Source organism: Pipistrellus hanaki (genome assembly GCF_964339955.1).
Source record: "Pipistrellus hanaki genome assembly, chromosome: X".
Lineage (NCBI taxonomy): Eukaryota > Metazoa > Chordata > Mammalia > Chiroptera > Vespertilionidae > Pipistrellus > Pipistrellus hanaki.
Genome location: NC_140524.1, coordinates 49,388,249 through 49,409,793, shown reverse-complemented (window position 1 = coordinate 49,409,793; position 21,545 = coordinate 49,388,249). Strand labels below are relative to the sequence as shown.

Sequence of the window (21,545 nt, the reverse complement as noted above, 5' to 3'; positions counted from 1 at the left end):
TATAAGCTACTGGTTTTAATTAATTTTAATATCGGAAATGATTGATTTATATTATGAATCAGGATGATGGAGTTGTTCCTATAATTTTCATAAACAGCAATTAAAATAATTATTTTCCTTTTATTTCAAAAGGACAAAGAAGATGAATCATCAGACAATGATGAAGTGTTTCATTCAATTCAAGCTGAAGCCCAAATAGAACCATTGCAGGCATTCATAGCAAATCCTAATGGAAATGAGGTAAATTTCTCAATATCAGTTGGCATGACATTAACAAGTTCCTAGAATTGTGGTTCTTAAATGTTTTGGACTTGGGATCTTTTTATACTCTTTATATTGTATTGCTTTTTTTACAGAGAGGAAGGGGGAGTGATAGAGAGTTAAAAACATCGATGAGAGAGAAACATCGATCAGCTGCCTCGTGCACACCTCCTACTGGGGATGTGCCTGCAACTAAGGTACATGCCCTTGACCAGAATCAAACCTTTTATTTACTTTTTTATTGTTTGAAGGATTACAAATAGTAGTACATATGTCTCCTTTTTTCCCCCTTGAACTCCCCCAGCCTCCCTTACCCCCCCAGCATATGCCTTCATCTCTCCACCTCCCCCCATGTCGGTATCCATTGGTTATGTTTATATGCATGCATACAAGTTCTTCGGTTGATCTCTTACAGACCCCCACCCCCGCCTCCCTTGCCTTCCCACTATAGTTTGACAGTCTGTTCAATGGTTCTTTATCTCTATTACTATTTTCCCCATTTCTTTTCTTTTGAAAAATCTTGCAATTGCAGACTAGAAATAAACATATAATAACAAAAAATGTTTGAGTCAAATTTCAGTGTCCAACAGTTCTGAGACCCAGTTTCAATGTCAAATAGTTCCTTATATGTACATGTCAGCAATGATATCTGGATGATGGAGAATTCTATCAAAGTATTGCATTGTGTCTTTAAGGTCCAAGAAAGATGTACTTCTATGCCTTATAACCAGGATCATGCACACCATGTCATGTACTCTTCAAGGTAAGTGTCTCTGATATTTTTATTCACTATTTATTATCACATGGATAATTAAAGCTTATCTGTTTGACACTAAAGTCTGTGTTAAGTTAAAACTAAAATATCAATAACAACATCATCATCAATGACCCATATTTAAAACTTTAATTTCAATGATCCATTAACTAGATTTTTCACATTTGGATGTATGCAGTCTCAGTGTCATTTAGTTTGATAGTTAGCTAGTAAGATCCCCAATTTAATAAAAGTAACAACATTGAATTCTTTGACAGCTTTCTATTGGTAATTTACAATAAAAACAAGTATAATTTCATTTGTATCATGTACTTCAATGATAAATCCTATCTAATAAAAGAGTAATATGCAAATCGAACATACCTCCCCTACAACTAAAAGCAACACCCACAAGCCAATCAGAAACAAGTATGCAAATTAACCCAACCAAGATGTCCGAGGCCACAGAACAAGCAGGAGGCTTGGGTTTCCCTGGCAATGGAGGAAGTCAAGCTTTCTGAGTACCCTGGCTGGTCTTGAAATCCACTCAAAGCTACAAAGTTTCAATTGTAGAATATAAATAAATTCCAGTTACCAGGACCTTCTCTTGGGTCACCAGGGGGCGTGGCTGGCCTGAAAACCACCACAGGCCCCTTGCCCAGGCCGCCCCACACACGAAGGGAGCCCTCACCCTGATCTGGGACACCCTTCAGGGCAAACCAGCTGACTCCCACCCATGCACCAGGCCTCTATCCTATCTAATAAAAGAGTAATTCGCAAATTGACCATCATTTCAACACACAAGATTGCTGTCCCTATGTGGACACAAGATGGCCCCCACAAGATGGCCAGCAGGGGTAAGAAGTTGGGAGGGACCAGGCTTGCAAGGAAGGGCAGTTGGGGGTGATCAAGCCTGCAGGGGAGGGCAGCTCGGGGGGAGCCAGGACTGCAGGGTAGAGCAGTTGAAGGGGACCAGGCCTGCAGGAGAGGCAGTTAGGGGAGACCAGGCCTGCAGGGGAGAGCAGTTAGGAGTGATCAGGCCTACAGGGGAGGGCGGTTAGCAGCAAACAGGCTGGCAAGGGAGCAATTAGGCATCCATCAGGCTAGCAGAGGAGTGGTTAGGGGTGATCAGGCTGAAAGGTAAAAGTGGTTAGGGATAATCAGGAAGGTAGGCAGGCGAGCAGTTGGGAGCCAGTAGTCCTGGATTGTGAGAGAGATGTCCGACTGCCCGTTTAGGTCCAATCCTACTGGGATCGGGCCTAAACAGGCAGTTGGACATGCCTCAAGGGGTCCCAGATTGAAGAAGGTGCAGGCTGGACTGAGGGACACCCCCCTCCCCCCCATGCATGAATTTCGTGCACTGGACCTCTAGTTTTATTATGTACTACATGAAAAAACATACCTGAACACATAAATAATTCCTAACCTCAGAATCTATTGACACAGAATGTGCAACCCTGAAATGACCTATGGGGGAAAATCAAATCTAAAAATCAACATTATATCAGTGATAGTTTATATCAGTCACTGTAATTCTTATCTCTGTAATATTGGTGAAATTTCATTAATTTTCAAAGTTCATGCTTTATATTTTAGATGTTGTATGCAATGTGTTATATTTGGGACTACATTTAAATGAAAATTTTCCTTGAAAATCATACTCCTTCCAACCCCAATTTATGGGTACAACTTAGCTTATATTCATTCACTCAGTCATCCAGTAAATATTGAGCACTGACTATATTCAAGATACTAGACAGAATGTCCAGATGGAATAGAGTTGATAGTATATAGTATTATATTCCTACCATATTACACTTTAAAAGTCCATAGATTTATGTCCTTATATTTTATGTGTAGAAATCTTAGAAAATTTGAAACCTAGATTGGGAACTTTCTCTTTCTCTGTATTCAATGAAGGATTGTCATGGTCCTTCTGGCCACAAAGAGAAGAAGAATCCACTTTAGTTTTGTGTAACTGTTTTTAGTATCATGGGTTATGACTTTAATGATATTATATATATATTACTGTATATATAATTGTTATTTCTGTTAAACTGGAATTGGTTGATCATGTGACAAAATAATTTTTGAAATTATGAATAAGAAATGTATTAACTTTAAGTATGATTAAATTTATAAAATTGACTTAATTGAAACTTGAGTCTTTCCTGAAATTTTGTTTCATAGAAAAACTTGTCTGTCTCAATCTTAAGTTAATAACTATAGTCCTTCCTATGCAGAAACTCCAAAGCAACTATAAAATTTAGCAGCACTTATTCCAAAAATCTTTCTAAATACTCTCTGCATTTGAATAGTAAAAATTTAAGTGTTCTACCTGTGTCCATCTATCGATCATCTATCTATCTATCTATTTATCTATCTATCTATCTATCTATCTATCATCTATCTATCTATCATCTGTATCTGGAAGTAGACATAAAAATTGTAGATTTAAAGCATTTTAAATCAGGATGATAATAATGGAATATTTTACATTAAAATATGCATATATTATCTTTTTTATCATGTTGAAATCCTCACATACTGTACACTATAAAGTTATGTTTGTTGCTGTACTACTTTATTAATGTCTGAATACTTGCTTAAAGAAACTTTATAGCAATTTTCAGAAGTAAATATTATATGTGGAAGAAACACATGGTAACTTTTTTTATATTTTGGAAATGGATTCTTTGTTAAAGATAAAATAGCATGTTTGGGGGAAAGTGAAAATTAGAAAATATTACTTAAGTTCTCCTTTTCCCAGTTTGGTATATGCCCATATACATAAATAAAACTTTTTTTACCCTAATATTGAGTTGTACATATTAAGACATGACACATACTTTTCTGTCTCTTCATTAGTGTTCCTCAGTGGTCTCTTTTGGAACAAGTTCAGAAGCCCATTGACACCAGACAAAGGAGTTTGCAAAATCCTCAAAATTGCCTAGCAACATCAGGTAATTCAAAGCACAAACTGTAAAAACACAGCTAATGATTCACAATTTATATTGTAAAAGTCAAGAAATTATTTCAATAAAAAATTAATTGAAAGTGTCATGGAGTTCAAGTAGGATTAATACCAGGAGGACATTGGATTTGGCAATTGGGTGTTTGATGGTGACATATTAGAAATGAAAATTGATTTTTCAAAAGTTTCTTCTTTCAGTTGAGTAGTAGCTAAGAATGTGTCTAGGGAGATTGAGTGTATCTACTTTAATTTCTATAATATATGTGAAATATATGGGAAAGTCACTTGGGAGAGGCCTCTACAATAAGCTTAATTTTATAGGTTACCTTTAGTATATGGAAATATTAGATGAAGTAGTTGTGAGTATGTGTTTATTTCTACCACCTATTTTGAAATAAGGAAATCCTGCATTAAGCCTCAAAGCAGTCTGAACCCTGATTAGTGGGAGAAAGAAATGGATAGCAATTGTGTAGACAATAGCTAAATTTCTCTTCAGCTCTAAAATTATATTATTTTATTGTGTGCTATATAGAACATTTTAAGTTCCCACGGGATAGCAAAGGAGAGCACATACTATAAACTTGCCTCAAAATCTCAAACACTTGCCTAATATTCCTATTTAGCCTAATAACACACCAAGAGACTTGAGAGAAAATGATTTCCTGCAGAAAGATAAGAAACTGCAAATATACAACTGTATCGGAAGATGGAGACACAAATTGTAGGGTGTGTTCAGCATAATACTCTCAAAAGATACTACCGTATTTTCCGGCGTATAAGACGACCACCGTGTTCTAATAAAAAGCCTGCTCAGATTGGCCAGAGTCAGAGAGGCGGTCTATTAAAAAAAGAACTGGTGTTGCCTCGGAAGTGGGGGGTAGTCTTATACAGCGAATATAGGCCTAAACCTATGTTTTAACTGTAATATTAGGGGGAGGGGGTCGTCTTATACGCCCGGTTGTCTTATACGCCGGAAAATACGGTATTATATGCAAATACATGTTTTCTTGAGTTGTAATGCCAATACTTTGCCTATATATACCAATTCTGAAAATAAAAGTGGGATAGTACTATTGATTTTAAAATTAAGTGCACAAAAACAATAAATAGGGACCTGAGTGTCCCCTTAGTGAAGCTTTTTCAAAGTACACTCACCCATACTCTCACTAGATTTAAATCATAGGTGTTAATTACTATACCACAAATTTTCATCTCAAAAATCCAGACTTCTAATCCAGATAAATTTGCATTGTAAATAGAAATATTTACACTAAATTTTAGCTGTGCATTGTGATAGCAAGTAACTACATGTGGCTGTTAAAATTAAAACCAAAATGAAAAGAAAATTATATTTAGCCGAAACCGGTTTGGCTCAGTGCATAGAGCCTCGGCCTGTGGACTGAAAGGTCCCATGTTCGATTCCAGTCAAGGTCATATACCTTGGTTGTGGGCACATCCCCTGTGGGGGGTGTGCAGGAGGCAGCTGATTGATGATTCTCTCTCATCGATGTTTCTAACTCTCTATCCCTCTCTCTTCCTCTCTGTAAAAAATCAATAAAATATATTTTAAAAAAAGAAAAGAAAATTATATTTAAAAGTCAACCCCACAGGCACACTGTCCATATTTCAAATGCTCAATAGACATGTGTGCCTAATGGCTACTATATAGAACAGTACAGATACAGAACACTATTGCTAAATAAAGTTCTATTGCACAGCACCACTATAGAAAGTTTCCCAGCTTTATAAAAAGGGCTAAGTTTTGTCTTTTTTTTCAGTTGTTCACTTCTCACCTATATAGAAATACTTAAGGCTATATCCTTCAGTGGAAGTGGCATGATAATGATTGTAGTCAACTCTCTTGAGAGTTTTGTCTTTTGTCTAATCTATCATCTTTAATATACTGTTGGGCTCTTTTTGTACTGGTTATTATAGTAGGCCAGTGATACCACCCAGCACTTCCTGTTATTATTTCTCTTAATAAAACTGTCTACCAGTCTTACTGTGTACCTTCTTACACAGATATAAATGCTTAGCTAGTGTAGCCTAAATATTGAAAACAGAATAGCCATGTAGCTATATAATTTTGTTAACTAGTGTCATGTCAATAAGTTAAATAAACAGAAAATAAAGAATAGTCATGTAGTTCTACAGGCAGTACAAACCTTGAGCCTGTTTCTGTAACTTAAAACAGAACAAATAATCCTGGCTCCATAAGAATTTATTGGGTAATGTTTCCTGAATGAAAAGTTACTTGAAAAATACTAACAGATAGAACTGTACACTATAAAAATGAAGGCAATTGCTATGATCACCACTGTTACTAATGCCTTTTTGACATTCCACAGACTCTTCCAAGGAAGATAATCCAGTGATTAGGAGAAGGTCCCAGTCATCACCTCCTTATTCTACAATTGATCAGAAGTTGCTGGTTGATATCCATGTAGGTTTCTATCATAACTCATATTTATGTTTGTTCTTTTTTCATTTTAAATTGCTTTTGACTTATTTTCATTTTAAATTTATTTTGACTTGAGGGAAAGGTTAAAGTGTTTAGTTTTTAAGTTAATCTTTCAAAGACTTCTATTGATATGAGTATGCACAAGATGAAATCTATAAATTAAACTTGAAATGGAAAAACATTTAATTGATCAACAAACAACAAGTGCTGGTGAGGATATGGAGAAAAGAGAATGCTTCTAGTGTACTGTTTATGGGAATGAAAACTGGTGCAGCCACTATGGAAAGCAGTATGAAGTTACCTAAAATAATTTAAAATGGAACTGCCTTTTACCCAGTGATCCCACTTCTAGGAATACATCCTAAGAATCCTGAAACACCAATCAGAAAGAATATATATGAACCCCAATGTTCATACAGCATTATTTACAGTAGCTACGATCTGGAAACAGCCTAAGTGCCTATCAGAACATAAGATAAAAAAGTTATCGTACCTTCACACAATGGAATACTATACAGCTATTAAAAAATCTCTTATTTTTTGAGATAGCATGGAGGAACCTGAAGAGTATTATGCTAAGCGAAATAAACTAGTTAAAGGAAAACAAATATCACATGATTTCACTTATATGTAGAATCTAATGAATAAAATACACTGACAAACAAAGTAGTACAATCAATATGGAAGCATGGAACAGACTGAAAGATCTCATATGGAAGGGGGATGGGAAGAGATTAACCAAAAAACTTATATGCGTATATGCATTGCCCGTGGTCACAACAATAGTGCAGTAAAGGACTGAGGTGGAGCGGGAACCAGATGGAGGAGAGCAATGGGGGGGAAGAAGAGGAGAGAGCTGTAATACTTCAAAATAAAGATAAAAACATTTTTTATTTTCACACTAGTGGCCTGCAGCATGAAATTTGTGCATAGGGGGGGTTCCCTAAGCCCAGCCTGCACTGTATCCAATCGGGGACCCCTTGGGGGATGTCCAACTGCCAGTTTAGGCCAAATCCCACAGTCGGACATTCCTCTCACAATCTGGAACCACTTGCTTCTAACTGCTTGCCTGCCTGCTTGCCTGATCACCCCCTAACCACTCCCCTGCCAGCTTGATCTCACCCTAAACTGCTCTCCCCTGCAGGTCTGGTTGCCCCAACTGCCCTACCCTGCTGGCTTGATCTTGCCCCCAACAGCCCCCCTTGTTGGCTTGATCTTGTCCCCAACTGTCCCCTGCAGGCCTGATCTCTCCCTTAACTGCTCTTCCCTGCCAGCCAATTTGGTTCTGATTGGTCAGTTTCTATACCAGCCAGCATCAAAAGCTCCACCTCCTAGCAGCCATTGGCTCCTCACAGTTCACCAAGATTTGGTTCTGATTAGCTGGTTTTTATGCCAGTCAGCATCTCCAGGCCTATCTCCAGACCTGATCAGAGAGGTGGGGCTGATCAGCAGCCCTCGTGGAGGCCCAGAGAGAAGCAGAAGCACAGCTGCTGGTGAAGCCTGGAGAGAAAGAGAGAGGCAATGGCTGATCAACAGCTGCCATGGAGGCTGCAGATAAGACCCTGCCTCTCTTTCCAGGCCTTTCTCCAGGCCTGATTTGCAGCCCCCTTGGCAGTCAGTCCTGGGTTGCCTCGCAGGATTGACTTCCAGTGGGTCAAGCTTTCAGTTGTTTTTGATGTTACAGACCCTGGATTTTTATATATTAAGATTCTTATGTCAGACCATATTCAAGTGAAGATTATTACAAGAAATATTTTTAGAAGCTAATCTCAAATTAAGGAGTAGAGGCTAGCTGCTCAATTTTTGTCTTATTTCTTAGATGATCAGGCAATATATAAAAAAATAAAGAAAAATAAAATTCCCTCCATTTGCATAAATAAAAAGTATTCCAATTCTTTGTGTATTGTGCTTTTAGATCATTTCATTTTACTTTTTTAATTACTCCTACCCTACCCCCCACACACACACAATCATTTATAACTTATTCAAAGGTTGCTTATATGATACATCACATACTTAAATGTGAATTTATATTAATATGCTTAAAAAGTGTTTGAGTTATTTTAAGACAACCTATGTTGTAAAAAACTAGAGCTTACAAATTAACATATCAATTTTAAGAGGTATGTATTAATCCCAATGTTAGGGAATAAAACAAGAGGGAAAAGTTATTCTGTCTTTTATAGTGCATCGAATCATTTGTTTTACTCTCTAACACCAAAACTTAATGTCTATTCTTGAGAAGACAAGTAAGGGTAATTTAAAAAGTGAGTAAAATTTTTTCTTGTGTTATCCAGAAAGTTCATTAATGATCACAGCTTGAGGTTTGGGTTTGTCATCTTATCATTACAAAAATGTTGGTTTTATCTACTGAGTAAACATCTTCATTTCAATTGAAAATATATTTTTAAAATATTGTCAGCTTGGAAATGTTTCAATCTAGATGAAATGCAAGGATACTAGAAACTACATTAATCTTTCTTGTGCACACAGGTTCCAGATGGATTTAAAGTAGGAAAAATATCACCCCCCGTTTATTTGACAAATGAATGGGTAGGCTATAATGCACTCTCTGAAATCTTCCGGAATGATTGGTTAACTCCTGCACCTTTCATTCAGCCACCTGAAGAAGATGGTGATTATGTTGAACTCTATGATGCTGGTACTGATACTGATGGTGATGATAATGATTCTAATGATGTGTATGAAGATACTTATGAGCATGACAATGGCAATGTTACCTTGGATAACCATGTTGGTCAGGCCAGTGATGTTGGTGAAGATCAGGATGATGATGGCAATGATGAAGCTGTTGATGACAAAGACAATAATCATAATGATGCTCCTAGTTGGCCAAGGTTGTTTTTTGGTTTTTTTTTCTGGATTATTTACATTGTATATTTTTTATAACTTCAAAAATATTTGCATCTTTGGTTTACTTGCAAAATTTATTGCCAAGTGGGTGAAGGAATTTCACTTTCAAATTGGTAAATGTTGATTTTTGATAATATAATTATTCAGTGATAACATTTAATTTTCATTTTATACTGTATTTCATTAATATTCAAGTATTTGTTAAATTCTTTAATTTTTATAAACAAAAACCTCATTTGTTTATTTTTTCTGTTCACTTCCTTTTTATTGAATTTATTGGGGTGATATTGGTTAACAAAAATCATACAGGTTTCTGGTGCAAAATTCCACAACACATAATTTGTACAGTACACTGTATTGTGTATTCCCCACCTCAAGTCATCTGTTAACATTAATATTACTGAAACATCCTACCTTGTGAAACTGCAATAAGTATGAGAAATGGGGATGACAAATTAATATTGTGTTACTTTAAAGCTATAAGGTAAAGTCCTGGTATTTTCAAACAAAATATCTAAATTTGCTTTAAAATGTATAAAATTTTCACTTTCACTTCATATTTTCAGGCTGCAACTTACTAACATGGCATTATTCTTGGAATTCTGAAAACTGCTATAACTAAATTCAGCACTTGTTAAATTTTATATATTTTAGAGTATCTGCCCAAAGTGATAATAGTTAGTGAAATAGTATTTTTTGGCATGCTATCAGTTATTTTCTATATGTATTTAGTTCCTTGCTCCTGCTCTAAATACCCATTGTGTTCTTATTTATATATGCTCATGGCTTGTATTCAAACATATCTCAAAGAAGGTTAGTTAATATAATATGCTTTTACGTTTGTATAAAATAATTAACAGTGGGTGATTATTTTCTTTATAATATTGAAATCCATATCTTGCTTTGATTCAATTTTAATTTTGTTGGAGGATATATATGACAGAAGATACTTTGTTTTCTTTTTTGCTAACTAAAATTTTATGAGGAATTCCTGTGCCAAATAAACTTGCTTTTAGAGTTATAATAGATACATGTTAATGATGCCTGTTATGCAAAAGATCATTGAGACATTTTGTTAAGCTTGGTTTTCTTAGCAGCTAATTAAATTACTATCTTAGCTTAATTAAATCTATATTACTTCCCTTCCTTGTGCTATAGAATGGGATTCTATAGAAAAGCAATTGATGCACATGTTAGAAAAACAAGGCACATTAGCATAATTTAGATATATTGCAAGAAGAATTAGTCAAATACATTGTGATTGGGTCAAGAGTCTGGATTTAATCATTCATGTAACTGTGAATTTGCTAATGCATAAAATAGTCTATTATTTAAAAATACATATTCTTACTACCAACCTGACATATGCTCTTGATAAAGGATTAAAGTTATCTTCCATCTGCGATCCAAATGCAGCTAGGAAACTAATGATGGCTATGGTGTTAATTCAGTATACTATATTAAATTGAAAGAACATAGGGACATATTTTTTCTATATACATTACCAATATTCACATAGAGCAAAAATGTGCCTAGAGATAGTACATACTATGCAACACATTCTAATTCCGTTTAATTTGCTAACTTTCAGACATGTTTTTGTTGGGTTGCTTTCTCCCAATCATTAATTGTATCTTGTTATCAGGTCAAGCTATGGCAGAGGTGAAAACTGGAACCAAAATGGTAGAGATGATGATAATGGAGGAGAAGGTACCTACAGCAGCTATGGAAGCCAGAAAGCCAGTAGAAGCCATCTAAGATATACAGCCAGTGGGAACAATACAGCTATGAGAGATCACAAAGAAGATAAGGCCAATATAGGAAGCGGGAGAAGAGGCATGGAGGGTAATGAAAGTAGGGGAGTCCATGAAAAAAATGAAGAGAGTGAAGTCTTTGAACTCAATGAAGGAGAAAGTTGCTCAGAGAGAGATGATCCAGGTTTGGAGAGACCAACATCCCAGGACTTTGAACATCAACAAGAGGTAATTCACTATTTGAAAAGGAAAGTGAATTACTCTCCTTGTCAATGTGTTTTTTCATGTGATATGTCAAATTTTCAGCCATTCCATGTATATTTCAAATGTTATACATTCAATGTATATAATTAAACATTTTTAATTATAGCTGTAGGTGGATCTTTGATTCTTCTAATTTGGATGATTCCTATTTACTTTCAGAGACAAAAAATATCTTCTTTATTTGCCTTTATTACTCAGATCATATGCTTGTTTTAACACATACTTTTTTAGGAAGTTTTTATTTTGGTAAAATATGCATAACATGTTTTCTATTTTAACTATTTTAAGTATAGGATTCAGTAAAATTAAGTACATTCACAATGTTGTACAACCATCATTGCTATATGTGTAATTGTTATTGTGGTATTGCTAGATTCTATTTTAGTTTTCTAAGGAACTGTTCACACATAACACCTAAGTAACAAACTATTTTCACATGATGATTTGTCATTCACAAAAGATTTGCTGACTATAAATAGGTTTAAAAATACTCAGATAGCTACACAGATTATATATTATATATTAGAGGACTGGTGCATGAAAATTGTGCACTTGGGGGAGGGGGTCCCTCAGCCCAGCCTGCGCCCTCTCGCAGTTCCGGAGCCCTCAGAGGATATCCAACTGATGGATTAGGCTGAACGACTGGTCGCTATGATGCGCACTTTACACTAGGAGGCAGATGCTTAATGCAGGAGCTCCCACAGGGGGAGTGCTGCTCAGCCAGAAACCCTGAGCTGAGCTCATGGCTGGCAAGCACATCGGTAGTGGTGGGAGCCTCTCCCACCTCCACGGCAGTGCTAAGAATGTCTGACTGCCGACTTAGGCCTGCTCCCCGGACTGCGTTGGGCCTTTAGTGTGTAAGTAAGATGTCTGGCAGAGTACCTAGGACATAATAAAAATTCCACAAATGTTATGTTTCCAAATTTTACAGTTAGATATTTCAAGCTCCTTGAATTTCTCCTGTGATATAAATTATCTCAACATAAGTTATATCTCTCTTTCAGATGAAATTGTTGGGTTCATCTGGTAAATGTGCATTTTATATAGGTGCAGAATTATAGACATCAACAAATTTTGCATTTGTTTTTCAAATGACCCCAGAAATATTGTATTTCTCTCACTGTTAAGCTCCTAATAAAATCAAAATTAATTTTTCATCTTTTAGGAATCAGTTTGCAGAAGTAGGACCTCAAATGCCATTGCCTCAACACCTGATAAGAATGACAGTATAGACATATCAGAAGCATCAACAGAATCAGTTTTTTCTGCCTGTCACTCATCTCCTTTCAACATTTCTGGGAGTGCTTCAAATACTGAGTTTTCCAATTCCATCTGTAAGTATGTTTAAGCTCAAAACACTGCTGTCTTTTCACATATTAAATATAGTGTTTGACCATTGGTTCATGATCTGAAAAGAATTAAATACTTTCTGATATTCAGTTGACATTAAGCCAGATGGAGATAAGCTTTAAAAATCTATTCTTCTCTGAGTCTATATGGCACCTAAATTTGAATTAAGTTGAGAAAGTGAGTCCCTAATTTGTAAATTTTTTGCAATATAAGCATAGTAACTTGAAATACATTTGTATTCAGAAATGTGTTATCTGATTTTGTTATCTGATGGTTTAGGAGTTACAGAAATTATACCTACATTTTTAAAATAAAATGCCATAGGAAAAAGGGAACTTATCTAAGCTATGTCTCATTTGTGGAAACAGGCAAGCACGTATCGTGTAAACATTAGTAATTTCTCTCAATATCTTCTCCTTACTTCTTGATAGTATATACTGGATTAGTGGAAGTACCTGAGAAATCACCTAAGAAAACCTCTGAAGTCAATGTTAACCCACTATATGTCTCTCCTGCATGTAAAAAACCACTAATCCACATGTATGAAAAGGAATTCACTTCTGAGATCTGCTGTGGTTCTTTGTGGGGTGAGTTTGGTTTCTTTAAAATAAGCTCTTGCTCTTTTGAATATTATATTTCATCTATGTAATAAAGGGGTGAAAAAATCATAGGTATAAAACATTTATTTTCTATTGCCAAATAATTACCAAGAAATTAAAAATATATTTATATAATTAATTTGCTCCTTTTTCCTGATTTATCTTCCCTGAATGTAGTTTGATGTTTGAATTGGTGCTCCCTACCCTTTTTATTCTATTTTTCTTTTTAACCTGAATTAACTGAGCTAAAATATAAAATTAAATTACGTTATGATTTTTTTTTAATTTTGAGCTTAGTATGTTTTAATATAAGAGGATGTGCAGCATATAATAAGATATCAGAAGAAATATTTCTGCAAGTTCTTGTTTTAAAATAATCTTGAGGATTTTTTGAGAAAGTTACTTCTATGTCATTGATAGACTTTTTCAGTCCTTTATTCCAGAAGAGTGAATTATAACCACATTAGTAGTGCTGAGACAATATTTTATCTTAAGCCAGTTTGTAGCATAAATGAACAGAAGAAGGGGAGAAAGCCAAAGTAAATGCCAACCTCCAATTTGCAATTTCATAAATTTTACTTCATGTAAGATTTAACACGGGACAGAACTTTATATTAAAAATAGAGGAATGTAATGGACATTATAGTTATAGGGATTGAACAATTTAGGGAAAAACCTAACATCCTTAAAGTTTTGCTAAAGTAATGTATCAGATTACAAGAAAATCAAGTTTACTTCATTATCATTTCAGTCAGGTGACTGCCCAATTTATGCCTAGTAATTAATTTTCATTATTTTTTAAAAATTATTTTGGAAAACAAAAGATTACAGTAAAAATTGACTGCACTTCCTTCTCCCTCTCAGATTCATGTGTAGTAGAAAAATATAGTTTGTAAATCTGCAACTGGCCTGGACATTTACTTATAGAACTGATAAAAGACAGAATGGGAAAATGAAGGCAGAGATCCTTGCCTTTACCCCTAGAGAAAAATATTCTCCAAGAAGGAACATATTGAAGTACTCTTTGTTATATTACTTTTCTGATGTGTCTTAGGATATGTAGGAAAACTCCCACAGTAGTTTGAAATACATTCTAACTTTAGTTTAATCTTCTATTTCAGTTCTGTCATTCTGGTCTTTTAAAACAGTGATTATATGTTTTGTTTGTTTGTTTGTTATTGTTTTTTGAGTGACCAGAACCAACAAAGAGTGTCAAAATTTAAATACATAAAAGTAGGGATTAATTTTGGCAATGTAAATATTTATTATATGTATGAACACAGAATCATTCAATTTTAAATCAGTTTACATATAATTATTTTTAAAACATTAAAACCCATAGATAGAATTAGAAATAAGAAATCAACTGAATTGATGCCTATAGGTGCTAGACATCTTCAATATTTAATGGTAACTTTCCAAGAGGTTGATTGATTTTTATAAAGTTTGGGATACAACTAAGGGTTCTATGATATACATAAAGGCTTATTTGTAATATGGAAGACTAGACACCACCCAGTATAATATTTCCAAAGGGTATTATCTTCCATATTTGTATGCATTTCAATGAAATTTTTTCTGTTGGTAGAAATTCCATTTTTACACAGAATAAATCTAAGATTAGCCTAAAATGATATGCTACCTTTATATAAATCAGAACATTGGCATAACAAAAATCTTACCTAATAATAGACAAACATGTAAATTGATCATACCTCTGCTATGCCCACAGCCAATTAGAGTGAGTATTCAAATTAACCAATAAATATGGCAGGATAATTTGCATATGCATTCATGGAGAGGCTGGGAGGGGTGGGATGCCTGCTATGAGGGGTGGGGGGTGGCAAAGAGAACTACATGAGCAGTGTTGTGGATAGAAGCAAGGACTTGCTCTCTTCTGGGCGGGCTAGGAGCAGGAACTTGCTGGGCTGGGAGTGAAGCCAGGGGAAGGAAAGCCTATTCTTGCATAAATATCATGCAGTGGGCCTCTAGTACTAATATAAAAGTTATTTATAAAAATGTAATCTGAGCTAATATAGAACTTTTCTTTTTATATATAAACAGGAGTGAATTTGCTGTTGGGAACCAGATCTAATCTGTATCTTATGGACAGAAGTGGAAAGGCAGATATTACAACACTTATAAAACGAAGACCATTTCGTCAGATCCAAGTTGTAGAGCCACTCAATTTGCTGATTACTATCTCGGGTTTGTTTAAGAACTAAAATTAGCTGAGTAATTATACAGATTAATTAGGTTTCAAACTGGGCTAAAGTATTTCTCAGGAGAAGGTGTTCATAGGAAAGAACTTTAAATATCACATTTATTTGGGACACCAGACTTTCCAACTAGTGGGTTTTTTTAACCTATTTATAATTTAAACTAACTTCTGATTTTCCTTTGGTATCTGTATATTTGATTGCAACACACTTAACCTAGGTCAATTATAAGAAAAGCCATGTGTTTTATTAATTATTTTAGAGCAAGATGAGGAGAGAGAAAGGGAGAGAGAGAGAGAGAGAGAGAGAGAGAGAGAGAGAGAGAGAGGGAGAGAGAGAGAGGCATCAATGTAAGAGATTGTAATGTAAATATCTGTGTTTTCTGGTGGTCTTAGGCTCTTCAGCAATAGTTCTCAACCTGTGAGTCGCGACCCACAGGTTGAGAACCGCTGCTGTAGAGCCTAAAACCATTGGAAAACATATGTATTTACATTACAATTCATAACAGTAGCAAAATTACAGTTATGAAGTAGCAATGAAAATAATTTTATGGTTGGGGGTCACCACAACATGAGGAACTGTATTAAAGGGTTGTGGCATTAGGAAGGTTGAGAACCAGTGCTCTAAGGCCTCTCCACTCTTTCCATATAGTAGTTAAATTTCTTAGCTTTGATCAGTCTGAGCTTGAACCTTTAAATATGAGAGACCAAGTATTTGGATGTTATTGATAGTAATGTTAGCATTAAAATTGACTATAGGCCAAAGATGGTAGACAAAAGGACAGAAATTTTTAAAAAATGGTTTGAGTGTAGAATAAATTGATGTTAAATACAGTCATTTAGATATGTATATGTACTCCCAGTCTATACCTAATAGCCATATTGTACATTGATTAATGTTTATCTATATTCTTAAATATTAACTTTGCTTCAAGTTTTAGTAAGAGAAAAAATCCTCTATAAATGCTAAAACTTCACAATTTTTATCATGTTATACAGTCATCCATTTATAACTTCTTGATGTACATAAAAGCAACATTTAGCAACATTTGTAAATACTTGGGTGGCTGGAAAACACGGTGCTTTACTTTCTATTCAATTTTCTCTAACCTAAATGTGCCATTTTTAATGCTTAAGATTTTTTCAAATGTGGATTATTTTTGCCTCAGATAGTATAGAGAACATCAGTGTATAAATATGCCTAATAGTTTAGGGCACACATTTATTTTATATTTAAGAATAGAATGGCAACAGACATGGATGTCTGAATTCTAACACTACTTTTTAAAGTATCACATAAAGCTATATTTAAGATTTATCTCATAAATAAGAATCATATTATTGGGCCTAGAAATATTTTAATCATAAACCCTAAAATGAATATAAAGTCACTTAAAAAAAAAACATGAAATTTTAATGGCCAAGTTTTCCTGAAGGAATTATAAAATGTTGATGGGATTTATAATTAGAAAATTAATATTAAAGATAAATTGGGTTGAGAAAAAAATAATAAAACCATTCAACTATTTTTTAAGTATGCCAAAATGTAAGAGCACAGAGAGATCCATCCTACTGTCCCTGAATGTCTAACAGTGAATATTTAGGCATTCCTCTCATTCATACCCAACACCAAGGACAGTTTCTCTATCTTTGAATTCTAGAAGGATCATGACTTAGATGAAAGCCAAGATACAAATGAATGGATGGTAATTATGTTGCCTGCACAGTGTCAAGCTTAACCTGCCCCAAGGAAATATTTCACATTCACTTCAGACAGGCACATAGGTAGCTGGTAGACACTTTTACTATCTTTTGGAAGTGAGAAACATTGCTATCACATTTACAAACTCTGAAGGGAAGACTGATGCAACTTTTTTAAAAGTGCTTTTTACCTTAATGAAAATATTTGGCTACAAAGGCAAAATGCCTTTACTTTTTTATTCTTTTAGTATATAAAGAAACTAGATTGAAACACTGCATTGTATTTTAATGTCAGGCCATAAAAACAGACTTCGGGTGTATCATCTGACCTGGCTGAGGAACAAGATTTTGAATGATGATCCAGAAAGTAAAAGAAGACAAGTGGAAATGCTAAAGACAGAGGAAGCCTGCAAAGCTATCGATAAGTTGACAGGCTGTGAACACTTCAGTGTTCGTAAGTCCCATTTCATATTTACTATAGGTATACAAATTTTGATTCCCTTCACTTGGTGAAGTACATTGTTATGAAAGGCAGAGAAAGGACAAAGTTTCAACTTCATATAAAAAAATGAGTGAATTTCATTGCCACATTTTCCAGAGTTTTTATGCCACAATTATAGCTATTATTGAAAAAAATATAAATTGACTGAAATAGCTATTGAAGTTAAATTTGGTTTACTTTCTCACCTTGCTTTTCTTCTCAGTCACTTTACTCCATATAAACTATTATTTTCCTGTTTCTACATTACTTCAACTATATAATGCTTTTGTGTTTCTTCAAAAACACACAAGATTTTTTATGTGACACTTTCCTCTAATAGCAATAAAATAGAATCATATAATAATTCCTTTTATTTTTAACTAGAGGCCCGGGTAATGAAATTTGTGCATGGGAGGGGGGGTGTCCCTCAGCTAAGCCTGCATCCTCTACAATCTGGTACTCCTAGGAGGGTATCCAACTTCCAGGATGGGTCCTAAACTGGCAGCCAGACATCCCTCTCACAATCTGGGACCACTGGCTCCTAACCACTCGGCTGCCTGATTGCCCCAAACCACTTCTGCTTGCCAGCTGATCACCTCCTAACTGCTCCCTGCCACCATCTGCCCTCCACTGCTGACCTGATCACCCATAACCACCCTCCCCTGCCACCATCCACCTTCTCCTCCAGGCCCCACCTCCACTGTGGGCACAGCTATATTGTGGTGGCCATCCTGTGATGGCCATCTTTGTGGCAGCCCTCTTGTAGTGACCCTCTTGTACAGGCCATCTTGTGGTGGCCATCTTTGTGGTGGCCATCTTGTGATGACATCACATTTGAGGGCCACCTAGGCTTTTATTAGTATAGATTAGCAAATCCCTTTTAACACTGATGAGGAAAATTTACAATAAGTCAAAAGAAAAAGTCTCCTATGGTCTGCTCACTCTTGCTCCCACTATTGATATTCATGAATATGATTGCTAAATATTTCCTGTCTGATTAGAATGTTTTCATATCCCTGCCTCTTCAAAATTATTCACTTTGAACGGAGTAACAACGCCAGGGTCTCAGAATCCTACTCTCAATCTGTCAACAACTGGGAAGTAATATTACCTCATTTTGTTCTGTTTCTAAAGCAAATTTCCTCCACTCTCAGCCTTAATTTCCTTTTTTCCTCTTCACTAATTCCCCTTTAGGCAGAACTAGTGACATAAGTACGAGAAAGGTAGAATCACCTAGTATGATTTGCATCAGAATATTTCTATCCTGACTAACCATTTCTGCTCCACATATAAAGAGGTTTTCCCATGATAGATTTACATATGTGTGTACATATGTACACATACCTCATTGAATAGAGAAACGAGTATCTGAATTGGGCATTAAATAAATACATTACTTTCTTCTAGTTTTATCTTTTTTAATGTTTTTTAAAATTTATTTCAGAGAGGGAAAGGGAAAGAGGAATAGGAGCATCAATGATAAAAGAGAATCATTGATAAACTGCCTCCTGCATGCTCCTGACTAGGGATTGAGCCCACAACCCAGGCATGTGCCCTGACCAGAATCAATGTGTGACCTCCTGGTTTGTGTGTCAGTGCTCAACCACTGAGCCACACTAACCGGGCTCTTCTAGTTTTATGTATCACCACTTTTCTTCACAGTGTATTATGTAAATTTTGTAGCCAGAGGTGAATGACATCCCCCAATGTTAACCCAGGAGTTTACATTGAACTGCTTACTACCAGCTAGTAAATATTTTAGTTCAATAAGAGTTTCCCAACTGTAATGGCTCAGTGGTTGAATGCCAATCTGTGAACCATAAGGTTGAAGTTTGATTCCAGATCAGGGCACATGCCAAGTTGTGGGTTTGATCCCCATTGTGTGGTATGCAGGAGGCAACAGATCAATGATTCTCTTTCATCATTGATGTTTTATCTCCATCTTTCTTCCTCTCTGAAATCAATAAAAATATATTTGTTCTTTTAAAAAAAAAGAGAGAGAGTTAACTAACCATCTTGCAAATATGGGCTCTTTGTAAGCAGAAGGACTAGCTAAGTCTAGTTTTCTTCTGGCTGATCTCATTCCAACCCATCCCAGTTCTTATAAAAATAAAAAACATTTGACCTACTAACAGACTAGCAGATGGAACACTAGGTTTCTTTTGCTTGTTGGGAGTTATTAATCATACCTATTTGACCATCTTGGGAGCAGTGCAAAAGAAAAAGAATGAGAGAGAGAGAGAGAAAGAGAGAGAGAGAGAGAGAGAGAGAGAGAGAGAGAGAGAGAGAGAGAGACCTTATATTATATATTGGTCTCAGATGAAGTCTGGCTAGAGAGGACAGAAGTAATATCACTGCCAAGTAAGAGCACAAAGTAAAAATCCAACAGGTAGGACAACATATCCTACAAGAGTACAAGAGCCAAAAGGTCTAGCTGAGAACAAGCATATATTTTTTCTATATTTATTCTTTTAAAAAAGCCATTGAAATAATTCACATACCATAAAGTGTACCTATTTAAAAGTACGTATATAATTTTAGTATACTTATAGAGTTGTGTAATAACCATCTCTGTAATCTAATTTTCATTGTCCACCCCAAATAAAACCCCATAGTCATTAGCAACCTCTCCACATTCAAATAGTCTTACATTCACATTATTCTCCTCACAATCCTAGGTAATGTTGCCTGATAGTTCTTGGCTCATTACCATTTTTGGATGCAGTGAAAAAAGGAACCGTTATTCAGTGCATACAGCCAATTGTGTTAAGTTATGGCTAACACAGCTGTGGAACAGCTCAATTGTATTACAGCTCAATTATGAAGCAGAATGGCTGTGAAACACCAAGGCTGTGAGGAGGCCTTGGGGAGAGGCACTGAGCAATATAGCCCTGGGAGGGACAGCCCTGGGGCTAGTTCCCTCTCAGGCTAGACAGATCTACTCTAGTCTGGTCTGCTCCACCTTGTTTTAGGTGTTTCAGCTCCTAAGAGAAATGTGGTCTTTAACCTTCAATGAAAAGTGAAAGTGCACTATACAAAGGAGGGCTGCCTTATATAGACAGAAGTCTCCACACCTGGTCCAAGATTTGCCCATCCACATGCAAATTAGCACTTAAAATCCTATCAGTTTGGGCCTAAAAGCAATGTCCTGATTGGTCATCTGGGCCCACTCTGAGTGGTTTGTGAAAATGCTAATATGGATATAGCTGTGCAACTCCAATTGGATGGAGAAAGCCTCAGTCGTATTCATTGAAATACAAATTCCATAAATTCCTTTATAAGGGCTGGCTCAGCTGTTAGGAACACACTGCAGTTAGGCAGTTCATTGTAGGCTTCTTCCTGAAGTACAGTTTGTGTGGAATACTCTTATTTAGAAAGAGCTACTAGACTCTTTTAAATTTGAGCCAAGTTAGCCACTAGGAGCCTTTCTTCGTAGGTATCTTCTTTCTCAGGGTTCACATTAACCACTTATCTACTTTATTTTGCTATAAATTTGTCTATTTGGACAACTTATTTAAATACAATCATACATTATGTGTTTGTTTGTTTGTTTTTGTTTGTTTGTTTTGTTTTTTTGTGAGAGGCTTCTGTCACTTATATTTTCAAGGTTCATTCATCCTGTTGGTATGTTGTTGTGTTTGTTTTTTTTCTTTTTCTGTTTAATCGCTTATTCCATGTATTTCAATTCAGAAAAATCTATTTTGTTTTTTGTATTCAAAATTTTAGCATTCCATTTGAGAACTTTGCCATTCATTATGATTTATTTTTATTCTTTTTAAAGTCCTTTTATGTGTTGCTCATCTTTTAGCATGCATTCTATAGCGAGTGTGAGGCAAAAGTAGGTTTATAGTTGT

The 21,545-nt window shown here is 35.4% G+C and overlaps 1 protein-coding gene across 1 annotated transcript in view; it reads left to right on the top strand.

Moving 5' to 3' along the window:
* The window catches only part of NRK (Nik related kinase), a 144,323-nt gene that overhangs the window by 106,470 nt on the left and 16,308 nt on the right, over positions 1 to 21,545 (top strand). Inside the window, 10 exon segments of the mRNA XM_084870436.1 lie at positions 133 to 240; positions 957 to 1,024; positions 3,884 to 3,978; positions 6,338 to 6,432; positions 8,944 to 9,308; positions 10,970 to 11,306; positions 12,508 to 12,676; positions 13,124 to 13,279; positions 15,356 to 15,499; positions 17,506 to 17,664. Coding sequence (XP_084726562.1) covers positions 133 to 240; positions 957 to 1,024; positions 3,884 to 3,978; positions 6,338 to 6,432; positions 8,944 to 9,308; positions 10,970 to 11,306; positions 12,508 to 12,676; positions 13,124 to 13,279; positions 15,356 to 15,499; positions 17,506 to 17,664 — 1,696 coding nt within the window.